Raw genomic sequence first — 14,506 nt, 5'->3', positions numbered from 1 at the left:
CAAGAATACCAGGTTACATGATGAATCACTTCCATCTTCTTTTGCAGAAATTCCTATAGGACTACTGCTGCCTTTAATCCTACCACTGAAGGCCTGTACTATGAAGCTTCCTTTATTTTCATTCAAACACTTCAGTAAAAATGCATTAGATTCTTGTTCCCTTCTCCTTAAAAAGGAGGAGTGGACACAAAAGTATAGCAACTGATAGCCAAATGTGGAATACCACATTCTTTATCTCATCCATGCAACAGAGACAGTTCCCTATTCTTAACCAATATATTTTAACACAAAAACATAGCCAGGCACAGCTTTAAGAAACAGAATTGCTCTTTTACCAAATCACAACTGCAAAGTCAGTTGCTTGGCAACACTGCCTACAAGTATCACACATGGCTGTCCACAGCTCCACTCAGAGACGGACTGAGCTACAATCTCTCTCTCTATTCTCCATCGTCTACCAAACGCCTCTTCCCAGGAGAGGCAAGGGACAATTGACAGTTTAAGGTTCCTGAGACAGGTAGAACACTGGCCTATGCAATTCTCCTTTCCTCCCTAACACTTATCATTTCCATCAGCTACACAATCAGTGCTCTCTGTATCCACATCTACCACAGACCTGCAGCATGAGGATGTTCTCTGAACCTCCAAGCTCTTCCTCCTCTTCCGATCTTTACTTCAGAACAGAAAAGCATCTGGCTTCTCTGGTCAGAGGAACACAAATCTACTCATAAGAATTTTGGACAGGCAGGAAACACAGCAGGAACTCAGGTTCTCTTGACAGAGTTGCTTCACAGCACCAAACAGAAGCTCCTTGACAGTAGGTACTCAGATACACAAGCTGATCATCTAATGGAAAGTAGCAAATGACCAAGGCAGTGGAAGATAAGCAACAGTTAGCACTGTATCATAAAATCAGAGTTTACAGTAAACAAAGATGCATACAAATAGGTATCCATTCAAATCTTAAATATGCCAAGATACCACAAAGAAAATAAAGCAGTTTTGTCTGAATGGCTGTTTATGAAGCCATGCAAGAGAAAAATGTTGAGGAATATTGCTCAAGCTTTCAAACATTAATCAGACAACAGGTCAAAATAGAAGAAAAACACAAATCTGAAGTAGTTTCTCTTTTGCCTCAGTCTTTCAAGGGACAATTTTTTATTGTAATACAGAGTTCAAACCAGCAGTTTTACGATCCAAAGAAACTTCCCGGCACAAGGGACAGAAGTTCTTGGGAACTTTCTACCAGCTCTACAAGGCAGTTCAAGTTGTGAAGGTATTCTAGCTGGACGTGAAGAGAAATTTTTCAGACAAATACAAGATAGCAGTAACTCTTCTACTGTTGTGTCTCAATTCCCACTCGCTTCAAATAGTTAGATTTGGTCCTTTTTATCTCTGGATGCAAAAATCACAGCGAGATTCCCATATTCTTGAAGTGTTAAGGCCCTACTACAGTCTGTATTTACTGCTGCTTAATCACTCTTCTCTTGCTCATAAAGGACTTCAACTTTAAACACAGAACCTACTTTTAAATCTATGTAGGCTGATGCTTGCACTGGGGAGAAAAAAAAAATAAATTACATGATATGTGCAGTGGGACTCCATACCAGCTTGTAAAGGGATGCAACAACTGAATTGGATAAGAAGAGAAGGAGTTGAGGCTGGAAGGGACCCCAAGAGTTCAGCCAGTCAGAGCCCCCATGCTCAGAGCACAGACAATACAGCAGGTTGCTTAGGGCTGTTCCCCATCAGATTTTCCGTATCTCCAGGAATGGATACTCCACAGCCTCTCCAGGTAAGCTGCTCCAATATTCACTGTCTCCCAGAATAAAAAAAGTTTATTCTCATGTTTCAGTGGAATTTCGTGTTTTAATTTGTGATCATCACCTCCTGGTTCTATCACTGGGTGTCACAGACAAGCCTCCCTCTATCACCCGTACCCTGCCACCAGTATTTATACACATTGATAAGATACACCCAGCAGACTTCTCTCCTCCAGGTTAAACAATCCCAGCCCTCTCATCCTCCCCTTGACTGTCAGGCACACAACCTCTTCACATTTGTGCCCCTTTGCTGCACTTGCTACAGTCTGTCCCCGTTTCTTTGTACTTTGGAGCCCAGGACTGGACACAGCACTACATACCCAGGCTCAGTAGGGCCGAGGGAAAAAGGACCATCTCCCTCCAGACACTGTGACTACACCCTTCCTGGAATGCAGTCCAAGATGTTGTTTGTCTTCTTTGTGGCAAAGGTGCAAAGCCGGCTCACGACCCATTTTTGACCCACAGCCTCTCTCTGCACCTCGAGAACCCCCTCTCTAGGGGCAGGGCTTTGCATTTCTCTTTGTTGAGCTTCAAAGTTCCCAATGGCCCATTTCTTTCACCTGTCCACTTTTCTACTCTGAGTAGCAGCACATTTCCCTGGGCCACCTGTTTCTGCTTCCATCGCTCATACGCTTCCTTTTTCCACCTCTTATATGCTCCCCTCTTATGCCCAAGCTTTGTCAGAACCCGCTTGTTCATTTAAAAAGGACCCTGCTGCCTTTGGGCAATTTCCTGTTCACTGGAATATACCACACTAGAGCTTAAAGCAGTAAACCTGAATCTCTATATTTAGAACCATCTTCCAAATGATTCCTCCAAGAAACTCCCTCAACAGAATAAAATCTTCAATCCTGAAGATCACAGCTGTAATCCTACTCTTTGCTTGGCTGTCTCCTCTTCAGATCCTCAACTCTTCCATTTCATGATCACTGCAGCCAAGACTACTCATAACCTTTAAATACTCAGCCTGTCTTTCCTTATTTGTAAGTAACAGGCCCTCAACCACTTGTATTGAGATGTGGTCATCAATGCATTCCAAGTTTCCTTGATTACTTATTCCCTGCTGCACTGTTCCTCCAGAAAATAATCAGGCTGGTTCAAGACACATGTGAGCATCAAGGCCTGCAAAGGTTAGGCTTATATGTATGTATGGCCAGACATCATGAACGCAGATTTGGGCAGGGCTCTCCCCACGTGGGTGTGCCCTTCCAGCCTGCACAGTGGATGTTTTAGGTGAGGCACAGCGTGCGCAGAACTGGCCCCACCATTTCAGTCCTGAGGTCCATCTGCCACGGCCGAGCGAGCTTGGACAGTGACAGTGAAGTCCTCGGGACTGTCACAGCACCCGGTACTAACTGGGGCTGACCCTGCTGAGCATCTGAGATCTGACAGGATGGGATGGCAGGGAGGCATTGAACTGCCTGGGGATGGTCCCCACTGAGACTCGAACTCATGACCTTGGGATTCAGAGTCCAGAGTGCTCTCCATTACACCACGGGACAGCCCTGGTTAGGCTTGAGTTGCTTGAGAAAATCCTTGTTACTACTTCTTTCCTGAAGCAGATGCACAGACCACCACCCATGATGGTCTCTGACCTATAAACTCTCAACTGGCTCATTAATCCTCTCCAGGCAAAGCTACAGGCAGCCCCATTGCTCTCACAGTGAATGGCAAGTCCCCTTTATCACCATCCCAGCCTGCCCTTCCTAAGCACCTGTACTTATCCACTGCCTCCTCCAGCTGCGTGACCTCTCCCACTCTGCAATGCCAACAAAAAAACACAGCTCAGCCTTAACTAAGTTTTACTCTTCCATAATATCTAAAACCAACTTATTGACAGGACAGTGAAGGTGGATTCAACTAGTCATGGGTTTCACAGGATAACTCTTTAAGAACCTCAACATGAGAATAAGATATGACCAAAAAGCCTTACCCATTCACAAGGCAAAGTCATTATATCTTTGAGAATTTACCTGCAGCCACAAGAGAACAAAATGAAGCATTAAAGTTCCTAATGTAAAGCTGAATCATGCTCAAATGAGCCTTACTGAGCTGGTCTAGGACAATGTGACACCTGAGCTAAATCAAGTGCTGACTACTCCCTGAGTAATACCTGACTCTTAAATACTATAGGGAACATATATTAGGGAGGGAGTCACCTCTCCAGGAAAAGGTACCTCCCTAAATTCTATTTTATCACCTAGATATATCTAATTGCTTCCTCCACACCATGTCGAAAGACCTCTTAAAGCTGCAGCACTGATGCTTTTTCTTTACAGCATTCAGATCAAAGAGGGCGCATTCACAAGACGGCAGAAGGAAATTTAAGAACAAAGCAAAGAACAAAGCTTGCTGTAAGCAGCATCCTGCAGTGGCAGCAGGAGTTTTTTCCTCTCACTAAAGAATGGCAGAACCACAGCTTAGGAGCCATGAGGAGACACACCTGTTGCCCTGACCAAAAGGACTGAGAGTTTTGCACAAGGTCTTATCAATACTAATAACCACTTTTCAGGAACTGTCCCACCTTTCTAGTTCACACAACAGAAACAGCTTAGACCACCAATGCCTTCTGAAGGTAGGGCAGCAATTAAGCATGTAAGGATTTCTGCATCTATGCAGTACATCTCAAAATCTAAAATTTGCCACCCAAAAAAAATAAGAACCAAACCCCACAAATATTTTTATTATTAGTTACAGAAATAACTACGTTGAAAGGGACCTCCAGAGGTCACCTAGTCCAGCCTCATGTCAGAGCAATGCCAAGTTCAAAGCTACATCACACCACTTTAAATCTCATCCAATCAAGTTCATTTAAGTGCTGAAGAATGGAGATTGCACCCAAATAGCATTTTAAGGACTTGGATAAAAGGTCTTCCGACTTTGCAAACAACCTTGTTCTATCACAAACTAAAGAGATTTCCTGTGACTTCTTTGAGTGTATTTTTCTGCTCTGTAAGAGTCAAGAGATGGAAACAAATCCCTTCCTTAGAGGCACCACCAGAGTCACCCAGCACTGCAACACTCAAGCCACTTATGAAGTTCTCGAAGTTCTAAGCTAAAACTGCCACACTACTCCCTCAGCAAGTAAGGCATCTTTCAAGAACTCCTCATTTGGGGAAAACAATTATCATTCTCAGGGCTGCAACCGTAACTAATTCCTAACTTTCAGTCTCATTCAACCAGTGTGAGCAACAGATAAGGGAACAAACAACAAAAACAGAGCACTGAGGTAGTTTTATTTAGTAGCAGGGAACCAGGAAAAAGATCCTGAATACAGAGCATAAAGAGAGACTGAAGGGAGTTTGAGATCCCTTAAGGTCTTTTGAAGGCACTGTCTTTCACAAAGAGGACAGAAAAGTAAGTGTAAGTACCAGATGATCACTAGAATTTCTAGTGATACAGTTCCTTGCTATTATTTGAGTTCAGCATTGATCGCTTCAATTGCAAAGTTTAAGTACAACCCACTCTGAATCAAAGTGGTTTGCCTTCTTTAATCCTTAAGGAAGGATATTGCAAAACCTCCCTGGACAGCTACAGGCTTCCAGTTGTTACATCTGTCAATTCATATTCCCGTCTGTTACCCTCACATGATCCTCACCCCTCTGATCTCCCAGCAGCAATACTAACTGTGCAAAAGAAACGCACAAGGCAGTACTGGCAGTTTCTTGATCCAAGAGACCTGCAGTAACATCTGATATTTGCCCCTATGGTCTCTGGTACAGAGTATCCACAGAGCACTGATCTACTGGGTCAGTTACTACTTTGTGTTTGAACTTCCATATAGAGCTAGAAGTTGCACTGGAGATGTGTGGAACTGACTTCCAACATAATCCAACTGCCTTCCATTGCCCCTTGTGTCACAGACTCATAGAATCAATTGGGTTGGAAAAGACCTCCAAGATCATCAAGTCCAACCCTTGGTCCAACTCCAGTCCATTTACCAGATCATGCCACTCAGGGCCACGTCCAATCTCTGTTTAAAGACCTCCAGGGATGGGGAATCCACCACCTCTCTGGGCAGCCCATTCCAATGCCTGATTACTCTCTCTGGAAAGAATTTTTTCCTGATATCCAACTTAAATTTCCCCTGGCAGAGCTTGAGCCCGTGCCCCCTTGTCCTATTGCTGAGTGCCTGGGAGAAGAGACCAACCCCCACCTGGCTAGAACTTCCCTTCTAGTCCTACCTCAAGGGTTTCTCCACCTTAGGAGGAAGACAGGGAAGACCTTCAACTCAGAAGGCAGAGCAGCCAGACCTTGTCCCAGTATGAGCTCTGTTGATGAGCTTGCACAGGCTGAGGGCAGCCGGCTATAAGAGTTATCCATCTGCTTTAGGTTAAGTCTTGGGGAAGAAGTGCACTATTTATTGAAGTATACAGGCAAGATGAACACGCTGAAAAGACCAGACATTGGGCCAGTAAACAGCAAAAGCAGCTCCACAAAAAGCTATGACGATACACAAATATTTGAGTCAGTCTTGCAGACACAGAAGAGATGCCAAACAACACTTAAATTGTCAAAACCAAAAAGTCATAACAGCTGTAAACATACCTGGAATATTCCAGATTTCTTCTGATAGCTAGTTTACCCACTTTAAACTTAAAACAAGACTTTTGCCCCCCCACACACACTGCTAGGAGATCATCTGTGTGGGATTGTCCAGTTGCTAGGGAAGTTAAAATTAGATTTACTTAAAGTCAAAACTGTAACACCTGTTCTAGCTACACAAATTTTGGTAGTGCAATCTTTCCTGTCCAGTCTCTCTCCACATCCCTAAGAGCCTGTACCTGCCACTCTTCAGACAGAAAAGACCAAGTCTTCAGTCACATATAGATACTCAGTGACTGTGCAGTACAACTATGAATACTGACAAGTATTTTCATTAATATTATAACCAAACTAAACCAATTTTAACATCATTGAACAAGCAACAGTGTCAATGTGCCTCTTTGTACTTTGATTGTGGTACCAGAACATTTAAACAAGCTTCAAGCACTGCCAGTCATGACATTTAAAAAGCCAACAAAAAACAACATTTCATCCAATACAGAAATTTATTCACCTTTTCTGAACGCCCAAACATCTACAATTCTTTATACTGAGGTCTGCAAGCTTTCAATTATGTTATTTTAACTTGATTACAGTTTTAAAAAATTGTAAAGCAGTTGACAATAGAGGTAATTGCCTTCTTGACAGGGAGATGAATTTACAAGCAGACTTCAATAGTCAATCCATTTGTACTAAAAACAAATGCACCCACATACAAGCAAAACAAACAGAAAAGAAACATCATTAGGGACAGTAATCAGTCTTATGCTCCTCATTTGCAGAGACAGTCTCAGCTGACCAAGAGTGATTGTCTTCCATTTACAGGCCTGCTTGCTTAGATGCACAGACTTTTCATTTTGGTATCTTGTCCCCTTCTAAAACAAAAGCATCTCCTTTTTGTGCTTCATCACACACTTCAACTTCTAAGTACTTGATTCAATATAGTTTAATATCAGCATTGAAATAACATCAGCCTTAGTGCCCAGCAAAAACAACACAAGCCTAGGAGACTTCTGGCATGTTGTAAGTAGGTACTCACTATACAGAAACAGCAAAGAGTCAAAGAGTCCCGGACTGATGTTAACAGTTTTTTTATTTTGGCTTCATCTGACAGATCTCTAAGAGGTATTCTTGCTTAAGGGATTTAAGTACCAGCATTGAAACAATAAAAAAAATAATTACCCCTCCTCTGCAGTGAAAGAGAAGAAAAACTCACATGCTTTACAGGAGCTTTCAGCATAGTGTACACATCTGATACAGCTATAGATTCATCTATCTAGATCCTTCCAATTCCTGCCAGGTGTACTTAGTTATGCAAACAAAAGGATCACAAAGGAATTTCAGTTGCCCCTCTGCAAAACTTCAGGGTGACTTCAGCTACTGCCAACATATCCTACTATTTCCTACAAACACCAGGAGCATAGTGCAGCTACTTCCCAGGAGTGTAACACTGGGAGGACATTTCCTGCCTTATGGCTGTGCAGACAGGGATGTAAAGCACAGGCAGCACACACCATGTGGCACTGCCTTAACAAATGTCATCACGAGCCCTTCCAAAAGTCTCAGTCGTTGTAAAGACAGTTCCAGAATCCTTGATTTTTAGGCTTCTTCCCACAGAGGTGTCTCTGCTCTTTCTGACAGCTCTAAGATTCACAGTTTGAAGGTGACATATGGCAACCATCATACTGCCCTACAACAGGTAGTTTCCAGCACATTTCAGCACTGACAATCAGATTCATAGCAACTATTTTAACAGGCAAAAGGCAAATACAGAATAAAAACCACTTCCAAAAACTGTTGTCAGAGTCAGCAATCCTAATTATTACTTAATGCTACTCTGGCAGATGCATCCTCAGCTGTTTTCTCCACCTTCCAAAGCCATTTAATGTATCTGCATAACATAGACTTCAAAAATAGATCAGAAACCAAAGGATTGGTTTGTTCTCTATACAAGACCACTATTAATTACATCAAGATAATTTTGAGGAAGACCAAACAGCTGCTTTTTGAATTCTTACACAGAGCAAGCATGTGATAATAGAAGAAAGGTGCAGGCTTCAAATGTCCTGTCAGGCAACACAGATGGTGGTCCTACACCTGAGAGCACAGAGAGCTGACTCAGGAATTCAGAGTGACAGGAAGGTGGTAAGTTCTGATGATCCTCTTTTTGATGTAAAAAGTACAAGCCAGCAGAGAAGCCTTAATGACAAAGGAAGAGCTCAATAGTGGCATTACTGTAGATGCAAGGAAAGTATTGAATGATAAATATGCTAATACGGTCACATGAAATAAATATCCTCTTGACCCTAAAAAAATAAGAGTTTAAATTATATTGATCTACTTAAGAACTCCCAGAGCATCAAAGAATAGCAGTTAAAACAGATATAAAAGTGTAATCTGCAAAATTTCCACAACTGTTGGATGCAACTATCTGGACAGAAGCCTAAGGTAAATATAATAGCTCAGGTTTAAGAGAGACTGTAATAACCAGGGTGAGAGAAAGGAACTAAGGATGCCAGCCTCAGCTTTGGTTAGGAACCCAGGCTGAACTGACAGCTACCTGAAAGACCATACTGAAAATAATGGGGTTTAAGTAGTGCCAGAATAAGACCCAAGACCCAACCGCAACTCAGTTAACACAACCAGAGTTAATCACAAATATGGTGCTACTCCACAATTAGGTGAACAGGAACAAAGCAAAAAACAGAACTCAAGGGATCCGAAAAAAATTCTTTCCAGAGGGAGTAATCAGGCATTGGAATGGCCTGCCCAGAGAGGGGGTGGATTCCCCATCCCTGGAGGTTTTAAAACTGAGATTGGACGTGGCACTGAGCACCATGATCTGATAAAGGGACTGGAGTTGGACCAGGGGTTGGACTTGATGATCTCGGAGCTGTTTTCCAACCCAGTCGATTCTATGATCCTACACTGAGCAATAGAAAGGAGAATGACAGACAACTGAGAAAAGCTCACACAAGAGAGGAAAGTAACAGAAATTAAAGCAGACAACATTTCAAAGAAAAAAGAATAAATTACGCTAACAAAAAGGAAAACATACATTTTACAAAACATGAACTAGGACTGACAGAAGTCCTAAGTATTTTGTCATGAATAGTTTCACATTCCTGTCTGCAGAATCCAGGATGAAGAGACTCCCTAGTGGAACAGGCAATAGGGAACTCCAGACTAGTGACAAACATGACCAGAGATGAAAGGGATGCTGTTCGTGTTGCAAGAGGTGAAGGAGACTGTGACAGTCGGGGAAAGTCACACAAACAGATGACAGACCCTGGTTGGCTGACAGAGCCACGTTAACAGCCACTGCCTCAGACCAGCACTGCATTCCAGGACTAGCACAACTACAGCTTTGCCAGACAGCAGCAAGCCATGAGCACTCAAACACCATGGATTAAATGTGAAACACATTTGACAAAGCTGCAGCCAGCTGTTTTTTCTCTTACTTGGTTAACAAAAAGTTTCTACAAAGACTGACACAACAAGGAAGAGTTCAACAGAGGCATTACATGCTCGACAAACCTGACCTTCAACTAAACAAATGGGCATGGGTTTTTTTCTGAACTGTGTCTTCTAGAAGTGTACAGAAATCCAAACCTCAGGGTATAGTGGAGGCATCTCAATTTCTTCACACAATTCTCCTTCCCAGAGAGAAATTTCATTAACTTAAGAAAAGAAATCCACACAGACTGGGCATATCTGACCATCTCTCAGTCAAGCACCTCTAGAATAGCTGCAACCACGTCAAGTTTACACTTAATGTACACTTTCCCATCTATAAAAAACCCAAACACACACTTAATTACAGTACAGGCAGTCAGATAGCACTATAAGCAAATACAAGACTTAAAATATGATTTGCTAGAACAGGATGAAGAAAGTACAAATTAAACTTGAAGAGAGAAAGAGAATAAATTAAAAAACCCTCACCAATAATTCCCTCACATTGCATCACCCACTATTTCCATGGCAGCTTTCCTGGGGGACAGAGTGAAAGCAAGCCATGCCTCTGACATATGAGAGACAGCAAAGGAGGAGCGGGTTGAGCAAAAGGGAAAAGCAAAAAGCTTTCAGAAGTGCCATCAGATTTTAGTAAGGTACCCAAGTAAAACAGTTTATTTAAAAGATGGAAACTGAATTAACAGGTACTAGAAGAAGACAGCCAGGTCAAGAGTTTGGTAGGTCCTCCAGAACCCGAAGAAAAAAGAACCAAACTAAGGATACACCAAAACTTGATCTTACAAGAGAAAGCACCAAAGAAAAGGGATTTAAAAAAACCTCATTAACACAAACATAAGGAAGAGGAAGACAAAAGTGTCAGCATTGTTGAACTGAAAGTGCAAAAGATACCAAGCACTACAGAGACTTACAAACAATACTTTGATGAGGTGATGGTTAGAAAGAGGAAATTCAGAAGTCAGGATAAAAAGAGAATCCTGAACTCTGATTCTGAGCCACACAGCTGTAAGGCCTGTTCTGTGGAACAACACACATATGGAATTCCATCATCAAGCAACTCAGAGCAGCATTCAGCACAGAATTCTTAAGTGTCAGTAACACACAAAACATACAAGTATGCTTTTTCCAGAAAACCACCAGTTACAAGGAGTCTTTTCAGACAACCAGAAGTCAGGAGGCAAGAAGAGTTGTGCTAGAAATGGTTAGAAAGTTATTTACAAAATACAAAGACCTATTACATTTGGTTCAATCCACATAATATAATTCTTAGGGTTGTAACCTAAGAAAATACAGTCTTCTGATTATGAAGGCACTGCACAACTTATGTCCATGGTGGGAAAAGAAGCAGTACCCACAGACTGCAAAGCATATTTACAAATACAGCTCCATTTCTGGTTGCTCAAACAAAGCTCACTGAGCTTCACCTCCCCTTGATGTGGAGAAAGGCTGAACAAGGCAGCTCTGGCCCTACTCATACACTGTGAACCCCTGGTTGTTCTTCAGGAAACATTACACTTAATAACTTACTCTGCAGTCACCTTACTTAGGGTAAGATCTCAATGAATTGACTCAAGATAAAAGAGGGATGTGCTACATTTTTCCATTTTAAAGCCACAAAATCTAAGGTAAATACAAATGCAAATATACATCTAGTTTTGTACAGGAAAGAAAACCCACTAGACTAAAGCAATGTAAGATTTGTCAGCGATATAATCTTAAAAATTGTATTTATCACCAAAGAGACATCTTTGACACATTTAATCAGACACAGACATCCAGATGCCTGGCATTTTGACTGAGTCAGCATCGCAGGGTGCATTGCTTTGGACGCCAGACACTCAACTCTTATGGCATCTGTCCCTGGCATTGCCCAGTCCCTTCCCGAAGGCCCCAGCCCGCTCCGGATCGATACCGGGCAGCGCAGGAAGCGGACGCGGCCGTGAAACTTCACGAAAGGGCTGGGCCGGTCATTGCATAAAGCCCCAGCTGGGGGTTCCTCGGTGGAAGACAACGCAGCTCCATCCCTACCCCCGGAGGAGCGGGAAGCGGCTGGCACCGAAAGGGCAGCCAGCCTGCCTGCCCGCCCCCCCCTATCCCCATCCCAATCCCGATCCCCATCCCAATCGCGATCCCCGCAGCCGCCCCCGGGCCGGGAGGGGCCGCCCTCCGAGCCCCGCTGTCCCTGCGGACGTGGCGCGGCCCCTCCCAGTCCCCGCCGCGCCGAGCGGGTCCCTGCGGGGCATCGCCCTGCCCGGGCCGGCCCCGGCGCCGCCGCCCCGCGTACCCTTGGCCTCGCAGTCCGCGCAGTACTTGTTGTCCTCCTCCCGCAGCAGCTTGGCCAGGATGGCCTGGTGCTGCTCGTTCTGCTTCTGCGCCTTCTCCCGGCAGGAGCGGGTGGCCATGGCGCGGCTAGAGCGGGGCCGGGAGTGGGGCCGGGAGCGCTCCTGCCCTGGCGCGCCCACGGGAACCGCCGGCCAAGAGCGCCGACTTCCTCAACCGGAACTACTTGCGGCCGCGGACGCATCCGCCTCCCTCCCCACTCCGCTGCTCCCCGCGCGCGCGCACACGCCCACTCCCGCCAGCCCCTCGTGCCGTGACGGACAGGAAATAGTCCCCCGGGCGCTGCGGCCGCGTCGGGATCGCGGCGCTTCCCCACGGCGCTGCCCAAGCAGGGGGCCAGCGGCCCGGCCTTGGACGGGCACGGAGGGGCGGTGACCAGGGGAGGGGCTACCTGGAGGTAGCAGGTCCTGTATCCATCCGCCGGGGCGGCCCCGCCCTCCAGGTGGTGCCCGCGAGGGGGGGCGGGGCCGGCGCGAGCCGCCGCACCTGTGCGCGCGCCCCCGGGCGGGGCCGGGCCGGAGGTGTCACGGTGCGAGCCCTGCGCCGCTCCCGGAGCCGATCCAGCGGTGGGAAATGCCCTCGGACACACAGCCCGGAGAGGGAAATGCCCCCGGACACACGGCCCGGGGCGGGAAGTGCCCCCGGACACACAGTCCGGGGCCCGCCGGTGCGCGGGACTGGCACACGCCGCGTCTCGGGAGAGGCAGGGAAAAGTGCAGCCTCTGGACTGAACGGACATGGACATGGCCTCGGCCTCGACTCACCCTCTGAACATTCTCCAGCAGTACTACTCATGTCTGAAATAAAGGAGAACAGGCAGCAGAGACCTTTCGATTGGGGAGACTGGGGCTCCTCCACTCATAGAATTGGTTGGGTTGGAAAGGACCTCCAAGATCAAGTCCAACCCTTGGTCCAACTCCAGTCCATTTACCAGATCATGCCACTCAGTGCCATGTCCAATCTCAGTTTAAAAACCTCCAGGGATGGGGAATCCACCACCTCTCTGGGCAGCCCATTCCAATGCCTGATTACTCTCTCTCGAAAGAATTTTTTTCTGGTATCCAACTTAAATTTCCCCTGGCAGAGCTTAAGCCCGTGCCCCCTTGTCCTATTGCTGAGTGCCTGGGAGAAGAGACCAACCCCCACCTGTCTAGAACTTCCCTTCCCTGAGGTGGTGAGTTGCTCCAAAGAAGGCAGAGCTGGATCCTGAGGCTGCCTCTGAGCTGGATACCAAGTACCTGCAGAAGGCATAGCCCAAGCTGATGCTCTGGGGCCAAGGCTGTACCTCTACACTCTGCCCCTCAAGTACCATGTCTGTATTGGCCATTCACCATTTTGTATCAGGTCCCTTTGCCTCTGCTGAGTGCTCTTGAATCTGTTCGCCAGGAACATCCTTTTTTTTTTTTTTGTCAGATCGATTTTAGCTAGTTTTATTTTTTTGCCTCTAGTTCAACCCTTCTGGAAAGAGCTGAAGCCTATATATAGCCTATAAAATACTGAAGTGAAGCAGATGGAAATTCAGGTCTTTTCTCTCTAGGCCATTAAATTACTGAATCATTCTCCACATCATTCTTTTTCTCAGCTGCAATTGTGAACTATGAGGGTTGGTTTCTTGTAGCCTCGTTATGCTGAAGGAAATCTGCAACGATATGGGACTTCTCCTGGTCCTGGATTATCAGTCCATTAACCTAGGAGAAGTGTGTGCTCTATGCTTACCCCGGCCATGTGGTCTCTGAGAGCCCCCAGAAAGGACACACAGGGACCACCGGCAAAGGCAGGAACAAAGAGAAAGTTTAATCAGGGGTACAGGTTTATATGGACTTTGGAGGGATACAAATTCACCAGTAAGGGACAAGAGGGAAGTCTGGATTTGTGCCAATAAGAGTAAGGGGATTTACATTCAGTGGGAGGGGGTGACAGGAAATATGAGGTCACTGTCCTTCTCCCAGCCCCCTGGCCTGGCACGGGGTTCTGGGAAGAAGAAGCAGTGACTATGCACTTTTTACATTTAGTACATTTAAACCACATTAAAAACATCAGTTGTTAAAGCGTTCTCAGTGGCTGGTGGATTTTCCTCATCAGCCCATTTCTGACATGACATCCTCCAAGCCATGTATTGAGAATGCATTGCCACAGTGAATGAAATATCCTTTAGGTTTGGAATGAGAACAACAGAAAATACTGAGAATAATGCACACCAAGTTAATCAGTACCTAACTAGCACCCAAGATGTGCTTAGATCTCCCTCAGAGAGTTAAGACCTACCCATAGGCTGGGAGAGCATCCTCACCAGTGAGGGTATGAGGTTGCAAAATGAGGATGTG

At 45.3% G+C, this 14,506-nt stretch overlaps 1 protein-coding gene across 2 annotated transcripts in view; it reads right to left on the bottom strand.

Moving 5' to 3' along the window:
• Positions 1–12,540, bottom strand: part of SMAP1 (small ArfGAP 1) — a 97,242-nt gene extending 84,702 nt beyond the window's left edge. Inside the window, exon 1 of one of the 2 annotated variants that reach the window (XM_071548533.1) lies at positions 12,127–12,540. In XM_071548533.1, the coding sequence (XP_071404634.1) occupies positions 12,127–12,244 (118 nt within the window). In that variant the 5' untranslated portion in view covers positions 12,245–12,540. The remainder of the gene's footprint in view (positions 1–12,126) is intronic. The other variant, XM_071548534.1, reaches the window with a different exon arrangement.
• Positions 12,541–14,506: the final 1,966 nt, after the last annotated feature.

This window comes from Pithys albifrons, chromosome 2, assembly GCF_047495875.1.
Source record: "Pithys albifrons albifrons isolate INPA30051 chromosome 2, PitAlb_v1, whole genome shotgun sequence".
NCBI lineage: Eukaryota > Metazoa > Chordata > Aves > Passeriformes > Thamnophilidae > Pithys > Pithys albifrons.
Note: the sequence above shows the minus strand (reverse complement) of the source record. Positions and strands in the feature narration are given on the sequence as shown.